Source organism: Mesocricetus auratus, unplaced genomic scaffold (assembly GCF_017639785.1).
Source record: "Mesocricetus auratus isolate SY011 unplaced genomic scaffold, BCM_Maur_2.0 Super-Scaffold_100010, whole genome shotgun sequence".
Taxonomy (NCBI): domain Eukaryota; kingdom Metazoa; phylum Chordata; class Mammalia; order Rodentia; family Cricetidae; genus Mesocricetus; species Mesocricetus auratus.
In genome coordinates, this window is record NW_024429194.1 from 9860789 (window position 1) to 9886206 (window position 25418).

Below are 25418 nucleotides of genomic sequence, written 5' to 3' on the forward strand. Positions count from 1 at the left end.
TGGGTGGTGGATGGATGGATGGATGGGTGGTGGGTGGATGGAGGGATGGATGGATGGATGGATGGGTGGTGGGTGGTGGGTGGATGGATGGATGGATGGGTGGTGGGTGGATGATAGGTATGTAAGGGACCTACAGAGAAAGAAAAGTAGACATCATCTCCCTTACAAGATTCTGGGGTTTTTTTTCTTTTTTTTTTTAACTGTTGTTGTCATTACCTTCTTTATGTGCCTCTAGCTGAAGGATATTTTTCTAACGGCTCTGCTGACCATGCTTTTGCTCACTTATTTTTGTCAGATAATGCCCATCAGTATAGCAGGTTCATCAAAATTGCCACTAGTAAGAGGGAGAGGAACATCCAACCTGTGAGGTGTGGCCAACCACTTGAACACCTAGGCCTCGGGCAGGGTTCTTTCTGATACTTGCTGGGACACAGGCTGTTGATGGGAAACCAGCCTGGTTCTAACTGCTCAGAGACATGCAGTGGCTTCAGACAAACAAATGAACAAAGAACTAACAATAAAACTAATGATTCCGGTGTGTCTAGACTTTAAAAGTTAATTATCTAAATGCTATCTTTTCCTTCTGTGGTTAGTGGAGTAGATTTTCCCCATTCACTGAGGGAGGCTAGAGTCACAGGCTGGGAGTTAGTTAAACTGTTGTAAAACAAATTTTCCCCAAACAGAAATGTTTCTTTTAAGGACATTTAAAAATAACACTGCAAACTCCAGGTCATTTTTTTTTTTTTTTTTTACTTATAGTTCAGTGAAGACAAAGACTTAGGGGACAGTTGAGCTCCTCTGTAGTAGAAAGGTTGCCACCGAACTTCGGAAGCTCTTGTAGAAGTTTGCTTACAAGTCCTATAGATGTATACGGAAGCATCGTTTTGCCTTTTTGTTTCCCGAAATCATCAGAACAAACCTTGTCTTTGTCGTTTAAGTTTTCTAAGAACAGAGTTGATGTGCTGAGACCTAACTGCTGGAATTGCATACTGCCTAAGCTAGTGTATGGTGAGAAGTTAGCCCCAGGGGTTAGGAAGCCAGGTCAAGGAAGGACGCTGAGGGGAGCACAGCCTTCCACTCTCACTTTCTTCAGAGGCTGCCCAGCTGGAATTTATTTTCTCCTCATCGCCCTGAACTTTACTCTAATTATTTTTTCCCCTACAGTCCCATGGTGTTGAAACCAAGTTTTAACTTAGAGAGTGTGTTTTTTCAATCTTTCTTGTTATATTGTGGGAAGCACATCCCTTTCCACCTTCGAGTTTGTATAAAAGAAATATTCCCAGAGCTGTGTTAAAGAATCTAATATGTGCACGGCATTTTCAATTTCTCTAAGGTCTGTAGACTCGGTAACCTTCTTTCCAGTGTTTTACATCTGGGCCTTGACCTTGACTTGTCAGTTATTTAAGGCTGAGACTCTGGCTTCAAGAGGTGAAATGTGTAGGCAAATTAGACGGCTCCTGTGGTTACTCTACAGGTGTGAGCTCCATAAACCTAGGGCAGTGAGGGAAACAGGGTGGCCTTTGGGGTAGGGGTATAGCTCATTGGTAGAACACTGGCCTAACCCACATAAGGCCCTGGGTTCAAGCTCAGGTCACACAAATGTTCCTCTTAAGTCTAGTCTATAAGAAGCAAGATATGTGTATTCCGTCCTAACTGGTTGTTTTTGTTTGTTTGTTTGTTTTTAATATAATTGAATATGCATTATTTTTAAAAGTCAGGTAGCTAAGTTGCAAATTATTGCTTTGTTGTTCTTCCCTAAGAAGAGGCCTGACTTGTTTTTAATTTGTGTGTGTGTGTCTGTGTGTGTGTGTCTGTGTGTGTGTGTGTCTGTGTGTGTGTGTGTCTGTGTGTTTGTCTGTGTGTGTGTGTGTGTCTGTGTGTGTGTCTGTGTGTTTGTCTGTGTGTGTGTGTGTGTGTCTGTGTGTGTGTGTGTCTGGTAACCATTTTCGGAGATGCCCATATGGCTCTGGTTAATCTTGATTACATTCCCACCCCTCCTGTCCTCCATCCTTTCTCCACATATACAAAATGGACTTTATTGAGTCATTAAACTCTGGGAGACATTTAAGTCCACTCTGGACTTAAATAGGATGTTTTTTTCTTTTGTTTGTTTGTTTTGTTTTTTTAATTCTTGAAGGAATAATGCTTAATTGTGGCTTTACCTATCTGATTTGCATGTATTTGTGTTATATGTTGAACTGCAAGACAAACCTACAGGGGAAAAAATGTGTGCTGCTAACAGCTAATAACATCTTTTTTTTTTTTTGACTTACTCAAATTGAGAACTACTGCCTGTGGCAAATGTAATGGAAAACTACATTTTTATTGTATACACACACACACACACACACACACACACACACACACTCCTTTAAAGAGAAGAAAGTGGATATTTGTCTTTAGAAGTAAGATTTCTCAAAGTATCCAGATTGATATGGATTCAGAAAGGCAGACTGTGGCCTTTGGAATTAAGATTAGAGGCCGAATGAGGTTAGCCAGAGATCGTAAATGATTACACATCACTGGTCCTGAAAATTTGAAAGAAACTAGGCCCAAGAATCCCGCCTTTCCCTTGGCAAACTTTTGAGTCTCAGAAAACATTTGCTTTAATACTAAGGACATTTTGAGGAGCCTGAACTTTCATAATGTTTATATTTAATGTGACGACTTGTATTGAAGATCACTAATAGACATTTTTGGATAATCAGAGGACCTTTAAGTTATTTTTTTAAGTTCTTTCACTTAAGATGTTTTTATTTTATTTTAAAGTGTTTTTAAGATTCACCTTTCTATTCTGTTTCCTAGATCCGGTGAGAAAGATTCTTTCTCTTGGTTTACATTTTACTTCGAACCTCATTGAGGTTCACCCAGTAATTTGGAGTTGAACTGTGGCACAGGAAGGAAAATGAAGCAACATTTGCAGACATTTCCTTAGCAGCTGCTTTACGATTACCTTTCTTCCAGGTTTGTTTGAGTAGTAAGGTCTGTCGTGCTTCAGGCACGGCAGCAGAATGAAAGGGTGGGGCTGTCCGTGAGTGGAGGATGCTGCCATGCCTTCCATCAAAAGGGTCGCTTGGGATCGCTTGGGTTTATTTGTAAAATACATCAGCAAGTGCTTGAATGGTAGGTTGGTCCAACCTGTCTAATTGTGTCTAAAACAGCCCAATCATTTGAGGGTCAGGAATCCCGTTTCAGGTCACAAAGCCCCAGTGAGTTCTAGGCTCAGCTAAGAAGGGTCCTCTTTCTCAGGCACTCCCTTGATTGTTAGCAACACTCAGTTCCTGTGTGTTTTCTAAGGGTCATCCGTTTCTCCTGAAGGGAAGCTTCCGTGTTGCCTGCATCTCTCCCCTCTGAATCTCACAGTATGGCGCATTGCTTCTCGTACTTTGAAAGAGGAAAGTCTGCAACTTGTGGTATCTAATCCCGGAGATGACAAGTCCTAGCCTTTGATGTGCTCTTTATTAGGAGCAGGAAACTAAACTCAGCCCACACACAGGGGGTAGGATTATGGAAAAGAGACTGGGGGATTAATACAAGTCTAGCGGGGACATTGGGAACCACAGCAGAAGCTACCGAAGTCGAGCATGATGCCAGTGTGCACTCTTGCTATATGTCCAGATTGATAGACTGTTAGTGGCCTGAGGTATGGATGTCACATGTTTGCAATGCTAACTATAGCATTTATAAGTACTAACTTGGGGGCCAGAAATGTGGTCTCTCACAGGTGCCACATTGACTAAATGCTGAGCCAAGCTTGCTTGAACACCAAGAGACCAGGGGAGTGAGACTTCAGGATACTTAACCTTTGGGCCTCTGAGACCATGAATGAAGTCGGGACCCTTGTGGCTATATTAGTGTTGTATTCTAAAGTGGGAGGTCCAGATATCTTAGCTTGTATTCCGTTACGTGTCTCAATGTTTTGACCGGTACTTTCCCAGGAACAGGCCCTACAGACACTGGGTGAAGAAATGTGAATTCATCTTAGATGGAAACTGTTTAACACTTTTTTTCTATTTTGAACTTCACGTTTTCTATTAGAAAATCAGTGTACCTTTTTGAGAATCCACGTTTTAGTCACCTGTTCAGGTGAATGGTGCACAGGTTGCCACGTCTCTGACTTGGGAATTTAGGGATGACCGTTTTAATTCTTTGGCCCTTCTTCCTCGTGACTGGCTCCTGGAGAAGCCTTAAAGCCTCTGACTAGACGCTAGTACACTTGCAGACAAAGAGAGTGCTTCCTGTACGTACATAGCTGGCCTGGCTTTTCATATGAACCTCTGCTAACACACGACCACTACAGTACCCTAAACTGTAGTTAATATGTCTACCACAGCCGCAGAACACACAGCATGAAGGCAGGAACTATGTGTCTTATACTTCTTACCATCCACAGCATCTTATAAATATATTGGCATGGAGTGGGGGGTTTAACAGCATTTATTTGAAATGGTAGGCGACACTATACTTGTTTTTAAAAAGGATCAACTATACTTTAAAAAATAGAAAACAGCACCAGACATGATAAATATACATGTAATTATTTGTAATTTTTGTCTATAAAACTATGTGTAGACTTTCTTTTAACTAAAGTAAGGTTAATGGTAGTTGTTACAGAATGATGTTTATTCTGGATTTTAAGGCAATGTCAATGCCTCCCTTCCCCCACAGAGTTCTGGCGTATTTGAGGTTTTCAATCTCCCATGTCTACCAATGGCTCCATCTTTTGCTTATTAGCAATCCCAGGAGGATTTGATTTCTGCATTGACTGTGGGACTATTACATATTTTAATTAATATGTCATTTTGTGGTTTTAGTGCTCTGCCCTCTGCCATCTGTTTCCTTATGACAAGTAAAACACTTTTAACAAATTAGCTGGTATCTTCCAAGACTACTAATGGCTAACCATCTATATTTAAAATGGGATAAATGTGTCCACCCTCTGAAAGCCAAGTACAGACTGCAGAAATCACAAATTTAACATGGAGTAAAACGCAATCTCACTTTTAAAAGAAATTCAGTAGGTAAAGGGAGTTTTGGCAATGTGTGGGATATATTTTTAAGTTATTTTTTTGATTTTGTGTTTCAGTGTGGAAAAATAAGGAAGTCAGATGACTAGAGCCTAGCTAAGGTCATTTAGGTTGGTCACTCCACAGAGTTAGGAATACACTCCATGGGCTGGGTGGGCCTAGAAATCATAGGGTTGGGCCACTGTAGTTTGCACATGAACTTACAAGCTATATTATGCGTGAATGTTATTTGTCCACGAATGTTTCACAGGATTGGAGCAAAATGCCCAAACAGGATCATAAGGAGTCAGTCCTGTCACTGTGATAGCTTTCTTGGCGATAGGTGACTGATGGGGGAGACCGTGGAGAAATATGCCTTTTGTTTTCCATATTATGGAAGTCTACTCGGTATCTAATTCACAGAAGGATGCTGTGTAGCCAACAGCAAAAGAGTCTCTGTGAGCCGAGAAGACAATGCTTTTCTTTCCTGTCACCATTTGCTGTTGTATAATTTGTCTGATACTATCTACAATAACTACAATGCTGGAATTCACCTTTCCTTATTAAAAATCAGAGAAACCTCCCCGAAATGCAAAAAAACACAAGAAACAAGACTCTTCATGAAAACAATCCCATTTGATATTGCTTTGATTTGCCTGTGACCCATGAGTCAAGCTCACGGAGTTTGAAGTGAGTTCGTCTCGGCTCAGAGGAGGGCGACACTCGTGTGGTGCTTGTCCCACGACCTCATGACTAGGACCCTGTGGGCTTTGCACTAGAATCACTTGTGTGAGCTGTATGTGTAGGACGTACATTGGCAGTTGAGGTCCGCAGGAAGGACACCATTTCCTGGGTCAAACCACAGAGTGTAGAGTATTGCGCCCTAAATAACACACTCGTTACCGTTAATGTCAGTAGGGGGAGTCTTCCCAACTTTGATTTAATGAGAGCCTCCAGCAAAGCCAGCTGTTAACACTCCTTAACTGCTTGTCAGGGAGACCAGGAGAGATGCAGAGGGCCCAAAATGTGTTTCTCTGTATTCTGTCTTAAAACGAAGAGTTCCAGCAGGCGTTGGGTAGCGACAGTGGATGTCCTTTAGTTTCCGCGGTCCTTTAGCAGTTGAAGGAGAGTTCTGCAGACTTTGCGTGGGCCTGTGACTCCATAGATGAGGAGGTTTGTGCACAACAACTCTGGGGCTTGACTCCTGTCATCTCAAAACGAGCAGTTGTTTTGGGCTCCCCATGAAGAATAACATGAAGTTAGAAGAGAGAGGGGCTGCCTCCTTGTCACATCCAGTATTACCAAACTAATTCTAGGTCATGTGCTCTTTGATTGCTGTCAGCTGCTTCTCTGAACAAAGAAACCACTTGAAGCAAGTCCGCGGGGAAGAACGTATGCGGCTCTCATTTCTGCCATTTTTGCCATTTCCATAGAGCATTAGTTAATACATGTGGTCGTTGAGGATATGACCACCCTTCAGAATCCCTTTGACACTGCCCTGTGAGTACCAAGTGGAGATAATCTTAAAAAGTAGGGAAAGTTTAAGATCTTGTCTTGAAGAGGGGAAGAAAGCCTCTTCCTCAGATGACTTATAACTTGAAACATGTTGTCGTGTTTTAGTAAACCCACTTTATTAATTCCATCCTTCTCTGTGGAAAATTAAAAGAAGATAAATGGGCTATTGCAGCACCGTCCTTTCTCAATGGCATATTGTGCTTACAATAGCATGGTGGAGTCTCGGGGCTGGGTTAGTCACATAGAAAGCGCAGCCAAATTCTGAGTAAAACCTCTAATTGAATTACCTGCGGAGCACTGACAGACAAGCTTTCAGGACAGACAAAGCTCTGCTTTCCCCAGCAGAAGTAGGTCATGCTGAAGTCCGCCTTGTAACTGTCCATCACTGGTTATGACAGCACTCTCACTGTGGGGCTCTGTTGGGCCCTGTCTCCTGCGGTCAAGGAGGAGCTGTTCCATGAAGCAGGAGAGTTCAAGCATTATCCTCCTGATTTAGAGAAAATTGATAGCAGATCAAGTTGAAGGGAAGTGCCTTTGAAATAGAAGTCCTAAACGTTTTTTCTATAGATTACTGCATTCCTGCATGATTCTGCCTTTATTGTACTGGAAAAAAGAAGATGGAAGCCACCTTTCCGTAGCCTTTGGCTTAGTCTGAAAAGTATTATTTGTCTTAACGTCAGGACAAGGATTAGAGCATGTCCTGAAAGAGTATATGTAGACCATTTATTTGCATGTGGAAAAACAAAGAATAATGGGTTGCTGTTCTCTCCTTTCTCTCTTGCCCTGTCTCCTTGTCTTACCCAGCTTCTGCGATCCCAGACAACGGAAGAAGGTCCTGCCTAAAACTCAAAGTCTTCGTGAGACCAACAAGTAAGTTTACAGAATGAGTTTCGGAGGGTCCCTCCACTGCGCATGCTTTATCTGTGGTCTGGTTCACAGCGGTAATATTTTATTTTGTTTTATTTTTACTGTTAAATCTTGTGTGGTATCTGTTTTGTATATTCACATCCATGTTTTAGTTTTCATCGTATTTTTTCTCATCATTTCTCCATGATGCTTTTTTTTTGTTTATAAAAGTACACAGCAGTTGCTAACTTGTTGTTTCTTAGACTGTTGTACATGCACAGCAAATGGGAAGGATACTGGCACGTGGAGACATGCCATTGATTGTAAAACAATCTCTACTACATTAATAAGAGGAAACAATAGAGAGAAAGAAAAAAAAAAGAGAAGGAAATGGGAGTTTGGGGGTGTCTTCACTAACATATTTGGCTGTTATCTCTATTTTTGTTATAGATAGCTGTATGAAAACTATAGGTGTTCATGATCGTGTTTTCGATGTTAACGACAAAGTAGAAAATTCATTAGAACCAGCAGGTTAGTATGCTTAGAGAACCTCTCCGTAACCAACGCATCTACCTCTGGATGCTTCTGTACTGTTTTCCTTTCTTCCTCTCTGCATGTGTGCATGCCCAGTCGTTTCTGCTTTTGGCCATTGCTAGCAGCTTGCTAATGTTACTTATCTCCTACCTCATCTCTCCAGTATCTTTGTGTAGTGCATGCTGGATAGGAACCGATGTTTCTTTCTTGGACATGGCTCTCATTTGACGCGGTATTCTAATATAGAAACCCTACCAGAATACTAAAATCTCACTGCCTTTTACCACATCCTCAGGGCGTGTCAGTGGATCACTGTGACTGTAAAGGCCAGTTTTCAAACAAGACAGAAACTATTTCTGTTGCACGTGTTTACGAAACTCTCTCTTTTTAACCATACCCAAGCTCGTGGATAAAACAGTGAAGCCACTGTGCAAAACACTGACTCAGCGTCTTTAGTTCTCTCTAGAAATGTGTGCGCATCGATGAAAGTGGCCTCAAACATTGTAACTCGCTTTAGTATTATTCACCCTGTTATTGATAGCAGTTGGCTTGGAGACATAGAATTGTGCTGCCACCACAGACTCACATACACCCGCTGCCACCACAGATATGCACCGCTGCTCCTTGAGCTGGGAGCCGTCCTCGAGGACTAAGCCAAAACAAGTTTTCAAGATAATTTTTTCTACTACTGATGTCCATGCTCAAACCTCCCCTTCAGTGTGAATAGAGTAAAAGCCGCAAGAATATTCATTTAACCACTTATAATGTAGCCTACTGTAGATAGTGTGAACAGGGACGAGCCGTTTGTTTCCTTATAAATTTTGGCTGCATGAATGCAACCAGACCCACTGTGATGTGTAGCAGGCCTCTAGCCACTATGTAGAAGCCACTGTCTTCCTTTAGTCCATCCACCTATGTAGATCTATATGGTTTTCTGTCTCTATCTCCCATGACCATCCTAGAGCCAAAGAGAAAAAAATCATTATCATTTTGTCCTCACAAAGAGATTTTGAGCCCCCTTATGTAAATGATAAGGTTTCTGTTTGATCTTTTTTTTTTTGTAGTAGGACTTTTCTTTCTTCCAGTTTACAGTTCTAGGAAATAGAGGGCTTTCCAGTCCATTTTATTCTCATTGGGATAACCCTGAAGAAGCCTTAGGGAAAGGTACCCTGAGTAAGCTCTGTGCCTCTAGATGGACTTACAACAGCTTTAGCTCTGTAGCTGCCAGGAAGAGTTAGGGGTTTCCCAAGCACTCTAGTCATTTTTTTAAGGCAGGCATCTCAGCCAGAGCACAAATGAGAGAGTGTACAGGAACTTTCAGAGGCCTCAGTGACTCCCCAGGGATCAGTCCCCCACTTTAGACAGGACCACGAAGTGAGTGCTGGTGACATGGAGACATTTGAATTGTGTCCTGAGAAACCAGAAGCATTACTATGACTTTTCAAGGTACCACACTTCAAGCTTGAGGACATGACTGCCGTAGGGACAACAAGTTAAACAGGCGCTCTTGCAAAACTACAGAATATACATTCTGCTTCCCATGGTCAAGGAACCCTGCGCAGGCCACTCAACTTGTCAGACTTCATATCCTTAGCTCCCATTGCTAGGATAATAGGGATAGGCTCTTCCCGCTACTAGAGGTATAGATGTCCAGAGAAAACACGTAACTCTCCTTGCTTCGCTAGTAAGTCATGAGTAGAATGACCAATGGCTTAGGCCTGCTATAAACTTGCTAGGTCTATAATTTTTGAGATGCATTTCCCATGGTCTTATTTTCTAGATAAAGCCAATTGTCTCTCTAGAGACATACTGGATTTTGTGGTTTAGTTTTTTTTTTTCTGGTAATGAAGAACACTGAGGATTATTCTGTTGCTAAGAAAACCACTTTTGAATTGGACTAATGATAAAGTGAAAACGTTAAGACATATGCATTTATCAGTGGCTTCTAAGAAACAAGTTCTTTCTCATACAGAACTTGGAATTTGCAGTGGCCCCAAATCTATAAACATATAACTGATGGAAGTTGGAAGAGTTTAGCAGAGTATAGTTTGGCGTGTGTGTGTGTGTGTGTGTGTGTGTGTGTGTGTGTGTGTGTGTGTGTGTGAAGAGACTGCTGCCAAGCATCCTCACTAACATGGTAAGAGGGGGTTGAGCCAAGGTACCCGGCAATATGAATATGGTAACAGACTTGACTGTTTCCCTTTATTTCCTAGAGAATTTAGTCACTCACATTTGAAGTTGTTTCCCACTATGGTGACTGTGGGATTTCACCAATGCTCTCCTTTTGCCAGTCCTAGAGGAACACACAGGCTCTAGCCATCCGATCCAGTGAGCCAGCAAGGTTACCGCTGCATGTTCCCAGCAATGTGTACTAATTCACCTGTCTGTGGAATGCATTTGTCCTGTTGTTTGCTTGCACACTCTGCCTGCCAGTTTCCTATCTTCAGGGACGCAGGATAATCTCAGGGCAGACATATGCCACGTTACATGCTCTGAAATAGCATTAGTGTTCTCAGTTAACCACCGAAACCCCTGTGTGGTGGAATCCTGTAACTAAGGCAAGATTCAATTTGGCTTCTCTATCCAGAGGAGCTTTTTCTTCCACTAAGCCACACTCACTATTACAAGTATTAATAATCTCTTATATGTAGGGTTAATTTCCATTCGGGTAGAGTTTCAAGTTAAAATTTTGAAATTTCCCCAAATTTTCTAACTGATAGCCAGTTTTTCATTAGCTGCCATGGGTTAAAAAACATGATGTGGGTTTCCCCATTTGAGGGAAACACAGGGGAGCGTGACTTTCCCCAGTGAGAAAAGGTACCCTTGTCAAGACATGTATGGTAGGTGAATACGCACACACATGAGGTTAAAATAATGAACAACCCAGCTCTCAGAAGGGCTAATGCCAGAGGTTATCTGTGATGCAAGGTTTGAAAGGGACATTCAAACTTATGCTTCACTTAGAAGAAAATCAAAGTCTTCCCTCTTGTTAACGTCAGCTATTCTGCAAGGTTCTTCCCCGGTGCCTCGTGCTGTGTGAGCATGAACTGGTGCGTAGCCTCTGCTGAGCCTCTGGAAGGGGTGGGGAGCACGGAAGACATGCTCTGCATGCTTGCCCCGCGCACAGAGATGCAGCTTGGGTCTCATTTAACAACACATTTCCAAGCTTCACAAGGTGAAAGGTTGAGGAATGTGTTACTGAGGAAAGTTGTGGAGAAGAACCCCAGTAGGTGATGTAATTTCAGGTGTATAAATATAAGTGATGTTTCAAAATGAGCCGTGGAATCCTCAGGGTTTATGGTTCTTTTATAATTAAGCCTGAAGTGCTCCATTGTTTTGACTGACACCATATTGGTGCTCTTAAGAATGTGATTTGGATTTTAATTTCAGGGCTATTAAGGGCCTTTACTTCTGCCTCCTGTTAACTACAGATTTAATTAATGCATTAGCAAGGCTGACAAGAGCAAAGGAAAGATGAGGGCCCGCACGTACTTGGCTACACCGTGCAGGGTTCGCCTTCCCATCCCTGCTTCCTAACCTTTCCTAGTCTCCTAAGCTAAAAGCAATCTATCCAGGTTTGCTAAAGTCCAGGAAAGGAGAGCAAATTAAACAAAGGGCTGGAGGGGCTCCTAAATGAAGACCTGCTGAAGTAAGAGCCCCCTGGGGCAGAAGACTTAATTCTGAGAAGACATGTTTCTTAGTTCATACGGGACATGAATGAGATGAGCAGAAACTTCCGACAAGTGTGAGGCAGCCAGAGTTTCCTTTAGGACAAATAATAGAATGTGTGACTGTAAGAAAAAGTTCCCTTCATATGACATGTGTGGTAGGTGACTATACATGAGGTTAAGATAATGGACAGTTAATATCTTAAGAGACAGCAAGTAGGTCAGTGAAGGATGTTAGGGTTTGTCTTCTGGGGCCTTCATAATTGAGGACAATTACCAGAGTCTCACTTGTTACTGTTCTCTCTGATTAACCGGTCAGCGAATCCCAAGTAGCAATTCTTGTGTCCCCATGGGAAGTCCTCCTGATGCCGAAATCAAATCTGCTCAGAGGCCAACTGTCAGCTCCAGAAACATGTGCAGAGGTCATCTGGGCTAAAAGCATAAGCTAGGCCAGATGGGAGGAAGAGACGGGCCACATTAGAGAATAGCATGGCTCACGGGCAAGCCTCCAGTCTATCTTCGGGCACTAATTACTGCAAAGTTCCCATTTCCAAGTTAAGCCTGTTAATCATGCAGATCAGGGAGACATCTATCCAAAGTCAGAGGCAGCCTCGTAGAACACTTTATAGCTAAATAAAAGAGGCTTAACTCACTTAATCCATTTTATTTAGAGGAAAATTTGCATCCACACTGATAATTTATGTGCCGAGCTTCGGCCTGATACAAATAAGAATAGTCAAGTTCAAGTAATTTAATCTTGGAGATGCAGGGCCTGTAATGGAAATAGCACCATAATTGATTCCTAATTGTAGGCAGCCCAGTGGGTACAGGAGTTCTGAAGTTTACTGGGTATTAATATATAGTTTATTTAAAATACTGTTGTTTTGTCATTTGATTTTTCACATTTGAAAATACGTGTAGGCACCGAACATTCACCGCTAATCCTGTGAAATGCCTAAAACAAGGAAGTGAGCGAGCAGCTCTGCCTGCTTAACCACTAATATGCCCACATAACTCTTCCCCCTTTCCTTCCAATGTGCCGCTTTCCTCTCCCACAGCACTGCAGACCTAGAGGCACTCTTCCTATCTCAAGTTCTGTGCAAAGTGTGTCCGACTGGTAGCGAGTCAAAGTAGCTTATGCAGCAACTATTACACTGTGTGCCCAGTTTCCCCCTCAGTGTTAAGAGAGAGTATAAATATTGTGAAGGAAGCCCAATTTTCCCTGCCTCTCCTTTGTTTGCTGTAAATAATGAGTGATTATGCAGACATGAAAGTCAATGGTGGCACAGGGTTCATTACCCTACTTTGCAGAGGGTGGCGAGATCTGTTAACAGCAGGCTGCTGCAAGAGAGTTATTAAGGATGTGAAATCTCATTGGAATGTGTGCTTTCTATTTGAACAGATGATACCGTACACGAGTCAGCCGAGCCATCCCGCGGTGAGAACGCGGCACAAACACCAAGGATACCCAGCCGCCTTTTGGCGATCCTACTGTTTCTCCTGGCGATGCTTTTGACATTATAGCACAGCCTCCTCGCGTCGCCTGTCACGGAAAGCATCAGGGTCTTGGAACACCAGAGATCCACCAAACTGCTCATCCCAAGAAGGGACTTGTTATTGGTTTTTTGGCAGATGTCAGAATTTTTGTTTTCTTTCCTTCAGTCTGATTTCTAAGCAGCAACCTGGGGTTGTTGGGGGCAGGGCTAGGCTAGCCGCTGCCCTCCTTCGCCCCACCCCATCCCCAGCCCTGGTCCTTGACCTCTCTCACCCCTTCCAAATTCAGTGGACTCCAGATGAAAATGCCAAATTGTCATAGCGACACTAGTGGGTCTTCACCCCCTGGGCGTTCTCTAGAACTCGCCTCTGTAAGCTCAGGGTGTCGACAAGGAAGAGTCGGGGCAGATGCTGCCGGCAGTGGCCAGCCCCAGAGGGTGCCCCTCTCCTACAGTACTTATGCCTTCTCATTCAGGACAGTGAGGTGATCGTGTGGCACATTGTGCTGGCATGCCAGGCCCAGAGGGGCGGAATTCAGAATAGACATACTGTTCCACCATACCCTCTAGGAGTGTAGAAGCGAGCAGGGTTCCCAAAGGCCCACATACTAGTTTTTGTTTTAACAACTATGACTGTCTTAAAGCGTTCTTGCTGGCAAAACTCACGCTGTGTTGAAGAAGCTTTGTCTCTCAGAAGGAGGGTTGGATGCAGGGATGGTAATGCAGAAGAAGTATGTATTGAGAAATCTATCTGTTGCTAGGGGTGTGAGTGCCTCTAACTTTTTAGTGATCGGGAAGTGCACACCTGATGATTTTTTTTTTCCTTTGAAAACAGATCACCATGGTGCTACAACTTTTCTTTTTCTTTTTAGGAGTTCAAAGAGGCATTTTTATGAATAAAGTGACCTTCCCCGAGGCTGACAAGCCAGGGTTGATGAGTAGAGAGTGGAATAGCTTTGGTTGCTCCTCTGGGGACAATATGTACAAGGAAAGGAAGTCTGTGGCCAGAGGAGATGCGATTTGGCTTTGCTGGAGCTCCAGTGTGCTGTGGCCTTTCCCCAACTCCCACCCCAATGCCCACATTCTGCCCCCATGATCACAGGGGACTCAGACAAACCCCTGTCACCAGGAGAGTCAGTCAGCACTACTTGGGAGGGCAAAAGGGAAATTTGGAATAAAAATTCCAAAGTTTGGAATAAAAATTCAAGCGTTGATTTTATATTCTTTCCCTTTCTGACACAGCCTAAAGCATCGGGGGAACATGTGTTTATCTGTGGGAGATAAACAAGACGGAGTCCCAAAGACTTTGACAAAATATTTTTTTAAAAATCCACTAGAATAGAAAATACATTATTTAGATATACTTTATGCTGAGAGTGAGTATATATGCTTGTCCTATTTAAACTTGTGAGAAAAAGTGGTATCCCTCGATACATTTAGAAACATGGGGGTTATCTTGTTTCATAGTAGGGTTGGGGCAGAAGGAGAATGAACACAGGATGACCCTGTTTAAGGAACCTTCCGCATGGTCAAGGGTGTGGTCCCAGCTGATTACCAGGAAACACAGGCTGTGGGGTTTCTCCTGGTGGCTTGTCTTGAATTTGAAATCCCAAAGCCTAGGCAGGGGAAATTGTCAGCCCAATGGAAAGGTGGTCTAGCCTTGTTTTGCTATTGCACGGCATCAATAGAAACCATGCCTTTGCAAAGCAAATCAGTAAATGCAATGATCACATAATGTGGAAAATTGAAAGCATTCCAGAAAAAAAGCATTTTTTATATATTCGTTTTTAAGATGTATATGTAAAAAAAAAACCAGACGAGTTCACATTGTAGATGGACTTCATGAATCAGAAATTGCTTAGAATTGTGAGTAGTTTCAAATTAGAAAAAGATGTGAGTGGAAGGCAACTGTGAATGTACTGCACCCTAGAGAGTTGTACACACCTTGGAATGTGAGCTGGGCTTACCTGGTCCCTTTGGAGTGGAGACGACTGGAGTCTACTCTCGCTTGAACCATGTGAGTGAGGTTGCCGGCCTCAAAGATATTGTCAGTCCTCTTCCTCCAACGTTGGAGACTGATCTGGAGTGGCAGAGTTTCATCACAGAAGGCACCCACCATTTCACTGAAACAAAACTTCAAAGCATTGAATTCCTTTACCTTTATTTATATGCTCAACACTCTCAGTAATATCCAGATATATTCTTTTTATTAATAGTTACAGGTTTGTGGGTTAGTGGGATTTCAGTAAGGGAACAAAACAAAACAAAACAAAAATCCCTTCTAAGATGGATCGGTAGAACCAGAACAATACTGCATGTGCTACAGTCAAGGAAACCAAGTGATCCTGTAATAATTCCAGTTAGTCCTAACGACATTAGCAGTTCTAATGTCACCTTAGAAATGGTGAATTCTGTGCTTCTTGTAGCATTTTCTCTAAGAAATGAGGAAATAATTACTCATGGCCCTCTCTGCCATTGTCTTTCATTTTCACTGTGCAATTAGACTCTTTTGCTTCACTGTCATGTCACCGCAGATTAAGTTAAAAAAAAAAAAAACAGCAGAACTATCCACACCAGTAGACAATACGCTTTTCTACCTGTAAGTAACGGAATTGTAGCTAATGCACTTGTGTGGAGTTTTCAAGGCGATTGGTGTCAGGCAGTTTTTATCTTGTCCAAAAAGCGCTGGTGGCCTTTCGTGGTGTTGCTACAATCCTCTGTGGGCTTAGGATGTTGGTGCATCTTGGTAGTGGGTTTAATTCTAAAAGACAATTCAAAAGCATGAAGGGAAGCCTGGAGCCCCCCCTCAGCCCCAGTTGGTCAAACCCCAGCGACCTTTGCCCCTGGTTGCCAAGGGCTTCGCAACATGACGCAGGGAATAAAGATCTGTCTGTTTAGTGGATACTGTGTATCCTTTAATAGACCAGGTAACAGTCCGTGTTAGTTTTAGACTATTGTTTTGTACTGTACTTTCTTGGGTGGCAGAGGAAAGAAAAGTTAAAATGTTAAAAAAAAAAACTGCGTTCCTTAATTCTGTATTATTAGCAACCTCTGTTGTATATAGTGTTTGATAATAAAGTATTAATTTGATTCTTATGTCTTTTGTAAGTGAGAACAATAGACTTTCAGGATACAAAACAGGCATTGAAGCTTTGAAAATCCAGTGTATCCATGGCTGAGAAGTCACACGTGACTGGAACACTGCTCCATACTGGACTCGTGTGGTCATTTTCCACTCAGTCTTACAGCTCCATCGTCTTGGGACCAGAAACAACAGCACTGTTCTGATCCATCCCTTGTCCTCAGTGTGTCCAAGGTCTGATGTGGGAGCTCTGTGGTCCTGTCCCCCACCGCAAGGTTTGAGGAGGCTTAGAGGACTCTGGTTCTGTACTTTGGTTTGGTTTTCTGTTTGTCATTCTCCCCCCACCCCCCAGGAAGTCTTGTCACTATCAAGTGCGGCTCAGACTCAGGATGGTTGCAGACCAGTCCCTAGAGGAAGGCTCAGCGGGGCTGTTCCCTCTGTATCCCTGTGAAAGGAAGAGTCACAGTACCTGTGGGCTTTTCAGGGACCCTGTTTTTCTCCTGTGCCTTAGCAACGGCTGCAGCCATTTTTTTTATTAGTTTCACAGAATTAGGAAAAGTTTTCAGCTCCTCCTTCCCATCCATTGCTCTCAGAGTTGTGGTCACCAGCTTTTCTTTTGAGAACCGCCTCCACCAACACCCCGTTTGCCCTGCCCCCTCTTCCTCCCTCTTTATTTTCTCTCGCCTTCCTCCACATTCTGTTTTCCCCCAGAGCCGTGAATGGGCAGGTCTGTCTCTGGTTTGGCATTACTGAGTTTTTTTTTTCCCATGCCTTTGCCCCAGAGCTGCTCGGATGTGAGACAAATCTCCCTACAATGGACTTACTCCCATTGTTTGTATAGTTTAATAGATGCTGGCACGTTGGAGGTAACCCATGAGTCAGAATCCGTTTTCCATGCTTACCCCTTGACACCCCATTGAAGCCACTCATTGTGTGTGCGTCTGGGTGTGAAGTCCAGCTCCATGTGGCCCCCCGTGCTTGTACTCCCTGCTTTGCTGTCCCTGGCACTTGCTCATTGAGTGCTGTTTTGAAATGCTGACATTATATCAACGTAAAAGAAAATGTAAAAAAAAAATTAAAACACACACACGCAAATCCATTACAATCTGTATTTGTATATACACGTGTCCGAACAAGTATACCTAAATAAAAATTAAAGGTTTTCATCATTTTAATTGAATCCCTCCTTCTCCTTCTTTCTTCCTTGAATGACGTCTTTATTTTAGGGACTAATTGTACTCTATTGATTTCTAAAAAATATGGACAGAAAAGATAATATGACGGACATAAGAGAAGGTATGGGAAGGTCAAAGGATGCAGGGTTGAAAAGGGCACGTTTATTCTGATGAGAAAATGGTGCAATTTCAGCCTTGTCTGTATCTGAGGCTTAAAACAGGCAGTATGATGAGCCTTGCATCCTAAATGACATAGGTACACCAGGAGTATATCCATTATATTTTTACTTAACATACATAGGTACACCTAAGTGACACAGGTACACCAGGTGTATACACATTACATTTTTACTCAACACATATTTTTCTGTCCCGCCAAGAGAAAAGCCAAATAAGCGTTTCCTAGCAACCATCTTTCACCCCAAAAGCCTCAGTAGAAGTAGTGCTCTCAGTACCGCCCAAACCTCAATTCTCATAAGCAAGGAAGAATAATTAACTTACATGGTGTGACCACGGCAAATCGCATGACATCTTTAGAACTCTTTACTTATATGAATATGGTGACATTTTAGAAGTCACTTGTTGCTGTCCTTTGGGTTTTTTTGCCCATTGAGCAGTATGAAGCCCATTTTGCATCTGAGAGATAACTATTTTTGTCTTCGAGGAAGACATTGATAGAAGGACAGTTACAAAATTCCATCTGTAGAGAGAAAACCAGCAAATACACGACCTAGTAGACACTTCATGTGCCTCATAACTTGGATTCAATGATCTGCTATTCACATTATGCTCACCAAGACCTTCCTACTATAATTATTTGGTAGGGCACTAGACCTTAATAATTTACCATAACTTTTTTTTCTGCTAACAAAGAGTGACAGTTTTATAGAATGAAAACCAACACACATTGTTTTTAACAAGATGTGCTGGACTACATGTGTGACATTTCTAACCTGAACAGCATTGTGTTATCATTGCCATTTTCGTTACCATCTTCCAAAGCATTGGAGCAATCATGACGTTGTTCTCAGTGAGTGATGTACAGAATGGTCTTCGCAGTCTATATTTTGAAAGCTTACGGTGTAAGGCAGAATCTACATGAAACTTAGATTAAATATGTATAGGTAATAGTATACAGTTCAGGTCTTTATAACATGCACCAATAGGTGGATGTCTTTTCCTTGTTGTTTTGTTTTTGTTTGTTTTTTTTTTTTTGAGTGAGGAAAGTTGGTGATTTTAAGTTTAGAAAACTCAAGTTAAAGAAAATCATCTTAACAATAGTCAAAATGAGATTAGAAGTATGTCACAAAATTGAAACCTTGTTAAGTGAAAAGCCACTGTAGGCTTTAAGAGAGATGAGTTCATGGGGGTGGCTTTTCATGGTTGTCATGAAGCTGCCTGTGAAGTGAGAGAACCCAAGACAATATGAGTGTTGCTAAACGAATTTCGAGCATGTTGGTCTACAGAACTCGTCATTTCCTCCCCCGAGGATATAGGGGCAGTGAAAAATAATGACAATTTCAGATTCCACTTTATATAAATCATATAGCTGCTCCTGGATCCAAGGCTGTGTCTACATTAAACAGTCCAGAATCTTGGTGAAGGTAGAGGCTACACACACATTGGATACACACACCTGGTGCATAAGCAGACATACAAGATGGAGCTACTGCTGCTCACTCTGAGTGGTGAAGCTACATCCGCACTGTCCTTTGCTTAAAATACAGACCATAGGGAAATGGCTAAGATTAAAAAAGAAGAAGATAGGGAATGGCACACACAGGAAGCAGCCGAGGGCTTCACCAAATGTGTAGTTAGCATGCAGAAGACATGATTCGTGAGTCCAGACTTGCGGAAAACCTTAGTACCCAGTTACAGGTCCTGGGCTCACTGTGCAAATACTACTTCCAGGGGAACCTTCGATCTCTTTCCTGTTTCCAAGTGGGATGTAGCTTTTTACCATTTCATGTGGCATTTCTAGCCTCAACCCTTAGGACCAGGGAGAAGAAGTAGGAATAGTGGCCTCGTGTTCAGCCTTCCCCAACACAAGGAACCGTTGCTTGTTTCCACCACTGGTTGCTACCCTCTTTTCAATGGCCTCTGCACACGCCGAGAGGGAAGTGTGATTTCATTGCTCGTATAAAGTATCCCCCGTTCATTGTAAGCATGCTGTGAGCACTACTGCATCCTAGCCAATGAGAGCAGTGTTGATAGCTGGGTGACTAACACAGAGAAAAAGGGAACAGAAAAGCAGTCCCTGCTAGTTTCTCTTCTTGTCATTTGCTGAGGGTTTGTGTGTGTGTGTGTGTGTGTGTGTGTGTGTGTGTGATTGTTTTGTTTTCTTTTGTTGATCTTTACTTGAACAGGGGGTTTTCTGTATCATCAAGGAGAGAAACCTTCTTGACTACGGCCGACGTATCATAACAGCTCTGGGACGACGAAGACACCAGCGCCAGAGCCAAAGCAGGGGCATTGCAGACCTGACCATTTGGTGTAAAGACACCACCCCAAGGATGCTGTCAGTCAATGTTAATCAGAAGAATTCAATCTAGAGGGTGGTTCCCCAAGTCAATAATGTGCTTTGAAATACCCTGGATTTCCTTCATGATTATTCAAGCAAGAACTTCATGTTACTTGGTAACACACGGATGCTTGTCAATCTTGACAAGAACACAAAGGGAGGGACGGAAAAAAATTCTCAAAGGGAGATGACAATGGGAAAATAGAACAAAATATTTTTGCCTGCTGTTTTGTTCACAAGTGCCAGGTGCTTCCTCAAACTGCATGTATGTGAGACCGAAATGTGCATAGCCAGGGTCAGCTCCTTTCCTTTGCATCCGTGAAACAGCACCCTAAAACAAGAGAAAGAACACGTTAAGTCCCACACACATCCCTGAATGTGAATCCTGTCAGCACTCTTTTTTGTGTTCAAAGCTTGCTTTTTTTTTTCTTTTCTTTTGACTCCTTCCGTACCCCTGCCCTGGGAAAGGCCCATGATTTGTGTAGCAGTGTGTGACAAGTGCCTCCTCTGAAATATGTGTTCTGCTTTACTAGATCGAGACACATTTTCTCCAGTAGAGAGAACAGGACAATCTGTGTCTTTCTTTATTTTCTACTAAAGACAGTGTGCCAGCCTGAAAGCCGACTCCATTTATTTCTCCTGCAGGGAGCCGGCGTGTTCCTTCTGGAAGATGCAGGTACTTAAAATAGTAATAGGCTTTGTGGTTTATAGAGAGTATTTCATCCCAAGATCTCAAAGGCATGAAGAATAAAATATAAACCAATGGCTCTTTCCAACAAGCTTGGAAGAATTAACTGGAAGGAGGGATTGTCATCTTCCCTCCCTGGAGGAGCAGAGCCCAGCAAGCTGCTTTTACCCAGGTAGCACTGGGAAAGAAGGAGGGGCAAGAGCGCCTAGGATTTGGACAGGGCCCCCCCGCCTGTTACTCCCCATTCCTAAGAACTTAAAAGCCAGGGCTAAAGGAAAAACAAATGACATGTTTATCCCTTTTTAAAGGAAGTTTCCAAAGCTCTGCTGCAATCAGGAGAAAGGGACCGGGCAGCTTTCCAAACACTTCTAATTTGTGAGCCAGTGGTTTTACCACAGAAGTTTACTCTTCAATGTAACTTTCTTCTCTCATTTCTCAAGTCATCGCATGGCCTTTGGACGTACTCAGGTTTATCTCTCAAACTTGGGAAACGTCTGATTAATGCTAGGTATCTAGACAGAATTCAGGACTCATGTGGATATTGGTATCTGTGAATGCACAAGTGCTGTCTGTAAAACCATAGCGTTTCATAAAACCGCAGCAATCGGCTGCGTACCGGAAGTCATAGCTACACTCCTTGCAGTACCTGACACAATGTAAGTGCTCTGTAAATAGTTCTCGTGCTGTTTAGGGAAAACGACAAGCAGAAAGTCGGCACCCTTAGTACAGACGCACTTCCAAACAGTGGTTGGCTGAATCCATTGGTGTCAAACCTGAGGATGGTGAAAACCAACTATAAGCGCATTGTCACTCCTTTGGGGTACCTGCCAACCCCACCCCTTCGCCCACTGCCCCACTGCTCTACATAAACATGCTCAGACTTTCTTACATTCTCTAATTTTATATATTCATTGCAGCCCCCCCCCCAAGCATTGTCCCTTCTAAGCAATGTGGCATTCAAAAGGACAGAGCATGTTAGGCATACTTGAAACCGGTCCGATAGCATCTAGAGCCATAGGGCAGAAATGTAGCAGTTAAAAGAAGTCATGCTGAGGGGTGACCAGCCAAGCACCACAGTGAGCGCCTGTCTGACCACGCTGCTGAGACTTCCCAGAGCTCAGCGGCACAGGGAAACCATCTGCTCTGGCAGAAGCATCGCTTGGCATTAGGGACCCTTGGTGTCTCTCCTTCAGTTACGCTCACGCTCATTCCCCACCCAGAGAGCGACCCAATGTTCCAAGGCCTCGAGTGTAGCCACTATTGCAATGAACCTCTTTTGAGGGGTGTAGATGACAGACGTGAGAATGCGGAACTCAGAGCCCCCACACCTTCAGAAGTCCAAGCAGTTTGGATGTAAAGGCTCTTCAGCGGTGACCAAAATTCTCCTTGGTTTAGGAACTCCTCATATCCACTCTCCAGGGTTCCGTTAGTCTGGACTTGGAGCTGGCATAAACTGCACAACACCCTTGGTTCACTCCTGGCTCTGGTTTTGGGGTTACCATGAATTAGAGTGGTCGCCATTCCGAGCGCTTTCCACCCTCCTTTAGTCCCTGTCAGTATTCAACAAAGCAAGTTAATCTCCCTGATAAGCGACAGCTCTGCCCCTTGTAACTGGCATGGAATCAATTTTTTTAAAACTTGACTTGAGAGGTGAAGAGAGAGAGTATCAGGAATTCAGTAGTAGCAGGTGCATTCATTAGCAAGCTGAATCAGTTTTAGCTGGAATCTGTTTGGCTGCCCTCATCTTGGCCAAGCTTCCCAAACCCCATCTGCCGCCCCCTCCTCCTTTTATCATCACTCCTGCCCACAAGACTTATTACCTACTCTGTCTACTGGGAACGTCACCCTCCTTTACCATGCTATGCAAAGCGGACACCATACTTCCCTGACCCAATTCGGACAGCACCATGGAGAGGAAGGAGAAGTTAGGCTCTGCAGCTACTGACAAACAGAACACAGACAGGAAGAAAGCCAAGGTAACAGATATTGTAATGGCAACTAGTTATATACACATCAGATAAGATTGGCCTTCTAGAAGAAGTGCCTCAAACATAATCAAAAAAAAAATAAGGAAAAGACTTGCCAGGAAGTGAGGGGGGCAGGAGGAGGGGTGGAAGGAACTGTGGTTGGAATGCAAAATGAAATATAAAAAAAAACTTAGAAAAGACAACAACAATAAAATACGAAAAAGAAATAAGGAAAAAAAGAATTGATATGCTTCTCTTCCTTCCTTCCTTTCTTCCTTCCTTTTTCTTTTCTTTTCTTTTTTTGGTTTTGGTTTTTTGAGACAGGGTTTCTCAGTGTAGCCCTAACTGTCCTGGAACTCACAGAAATCCACCTACCTCTACCTCCTGAGTGCTGGGATTAGAGGTGTGTGCCACCACACCTGACTAATGCACACCTTTTTATAGGAGATTTTACAAGAGCAAAAGCTGAGTTTTCAGTCCCTGCAGTGTTTTGTAGGCTCCTCTGTAACCTACTCTGTCTTTACATAGGTGGGCAGACAAGCAGGAACAGATAAAAATGAGACTCAAGCAATGAGTGACAGTTCATGCAGGGACAAGTCTTTGTCCAGCACAAACTTGTACTTGGTGTTACATGTTTGTGCTTCTAGAATCATGTCTGTGATCCCAGAATGTTGGTGCCCTAGTTATTTGTAGACAGTTGATTCCCCTGGGAACATCCACCAGGGAGGCTGAAGCGTGGTCACGCAGTTTGCCTGTGATTGCGCTGAGGGAAGCAGGCGGTGCTGCCAACCATGCCTGTTTCTACTTCTCTTCCCCCAGTATCTGTGACGCCTGTCCCAGACCTTTTGCACTCAGTGTGGGGGAGAGGTTTGAAGGGAGGTGTCTAGCTTTCCATGTGGAAAAAAATGTGAATCTTTCCGAACACCAGAAGGCAAATTCATCTCCCCAACAGCTTTTCCCTGTGGAAGCTGTCGGGTTTTATTCCCCACCCCCAAGGAAAGCAACCCCACTACATTAGAGAGACTTGGAAAGAGGTCACAGCAGTTCCTCATCTTAAAATGATTTTAGCTTTCATGTCATATCACATTGGGTTGCTGACTTTGCTGTAACTCTTTAGTTATTTTGTTTCATTGTTTTTTTCAAGACAGGGTTTCTCTGTGTAGCCTTGGTTGTCCTGGAACTCACTCTGTAGACTAGGCTGGCATCTAACTCATGGAGATACTCCTGCCTCTTTCCTCCTAAGTGCTGGAATTACAGTCTTGTGGCACCACACTCAGATAGTTGGTGGGGGCTTTGTTTGTTTTTAATTGTTTTTTTAAATAAAGTATCTAGAAAGGGGAAATGAACCTACCATGTATGTCTTAGAACCCAGAATCCTCAATAATTCCCCCATTGACAAGTAAATGATATTAAACCACATGTAAACATCAGTCAGTGTCACTTCACCCAGAACTACCCACGGTGAAAAGGAATACAAGTAGACCATAACCGATGGAGTACCTACAACACCCTGCCAATGATGCTAAGCACAATGGATAATTTAATAGGACTCTGGTCCCACCTAGGAAAAGTTGAGTCGTCTTGAACTTGTTCACATGAGCTAGAGCGTTTGTAAACCAGTCCACTTGGGGAATTATAATGAAGCCGTTGGAAGCTATGTAATTTGCTAGCCATTTCATCCATGGGCTAGCTGGCTGAACAGAGACCGGGCACTTGACATAAAGGCAAGCAGCCACAGAGGTCAGCAACCTCCATCGTGTCCTGGCAAGCAGAGAAATGCCTCCCTTCTTATGAGTAGCCATTCGGACTACGGTATGCCCTTCTTAAGAGGTAATATGAGTAGAACGAGTCAGAAGAGATGGGAATGAGTGTAAACACAGCAGGTCTGCATTGTGAACCCAGGTACACCTCTCTGGCAAAGCCTCGCCTCAGCTCTCCCATTCTTTAGAACCGAGTCCTTAAGCTCAGAGTCACTTTCTCATTGCAGCCTTGGAACCTCAGCCAGGCCACTGTCTGGCCTCTACTGCGAGGACTTCATGAGATTCTGGCTCCGACAACAGCCCAGGCAGCCTTAAAAACAAGCCCTCATTACCCGAGCGACACTGAGTGAATCATGGTTCCTTGCAAGCAAAATACTTTATTAAGCAAATATGATGGGCTAAGAAGGTTGTGAAGAAAGTTCAATGGAGGCACCAGAGAGTAATTAATACCACTAGAATTTAAGACCTGGTTTTGAATTTTAATATATAACACACGGAAGAAATGTGCCGCACTTCAAAGGTCACATATAAGTGGACACAATGAATCCTATAAAACAGTACACTTAATTTTCTTGAAGGTACAGATCTTTTCTATGGGGTTGAGTATAAAATAAATAGTAGGAAGAGTCCCTTCTCCCTGATGATAACCTGTATCAGTTAGTGGAGGAACAATTTACGAAAGACAGACTCTAATTAGAGATGGTCCAACAAACAATGAGACGGATGCCGAACACTACTACCACAAATGAGCTCAGGGATCAATAGTTGGAAGAATTCAGTCTAATTCCACAGGACCGGACCACAGAGAAGTTCTGTTAATTGGTCCTCTGCTTGGGAACCGGGTGTGCTCCCTATTAACATGTGACATTTCCTAACCAAGTGATGTACACCACCCACCAGCCTAGTGCTTGCATTGGCGGCAGCTTGTTTCTATACTGCAGAAACCCTCAGGGGAAGTAGAACTTGCTGAGAAGTTCCCGATGCTCCCAGTGTTTCCCGGCACCTGTTAGCCGTTATGCTGGAAAAGCAACTCATTATCGAGCATAAACGTTGTCAGTAGTGGCATGGAAGAAGCCTGAACAAGTACAGGCAAGGGGCACCGTCTGCTGGTATACACGTTTTCTTCTACAAGCCCATGCCATTTAAATGCTCCTTTTCAGTGG

At 43.2% G+C, this 25418-nt stretch overlaps 1 protein-coding gene across 3 annotated transcripts in view; it reads left to right on the forward strand.

The window, feature by feature from the left end:
• Positions 1–17319, forward strand: part of Efna5 (ephrin A5) — a 275872-nt gene extending 258553 nt beyond the window's left edge. For 2 of the 3 annotated variants that reach the window (XM_005077175.4, XM_040752947.1), the window contains exons 3-5: positions 7326–7391; positions 7818–7898; positions 12972–17319. In XM_005077175.4, coding sequence (XP_005077232.1) covers positions 7326–7391; positions 7818–7898; positions 12972–13093 — 269 coding nt within the window. In that variant the 3' untranslated portion in view covers positions 13094–17319. The remainder of the gene's footprint in view (positions 1–7325; positions 7392–7817; positions 7899–12971) is intronic. The other variant, XM_005077176.4, reaches the window with a different exon arrangement.
• The last annotated feature ends 8099 nt before the right edge of the window (positions 17320–25418 follow it).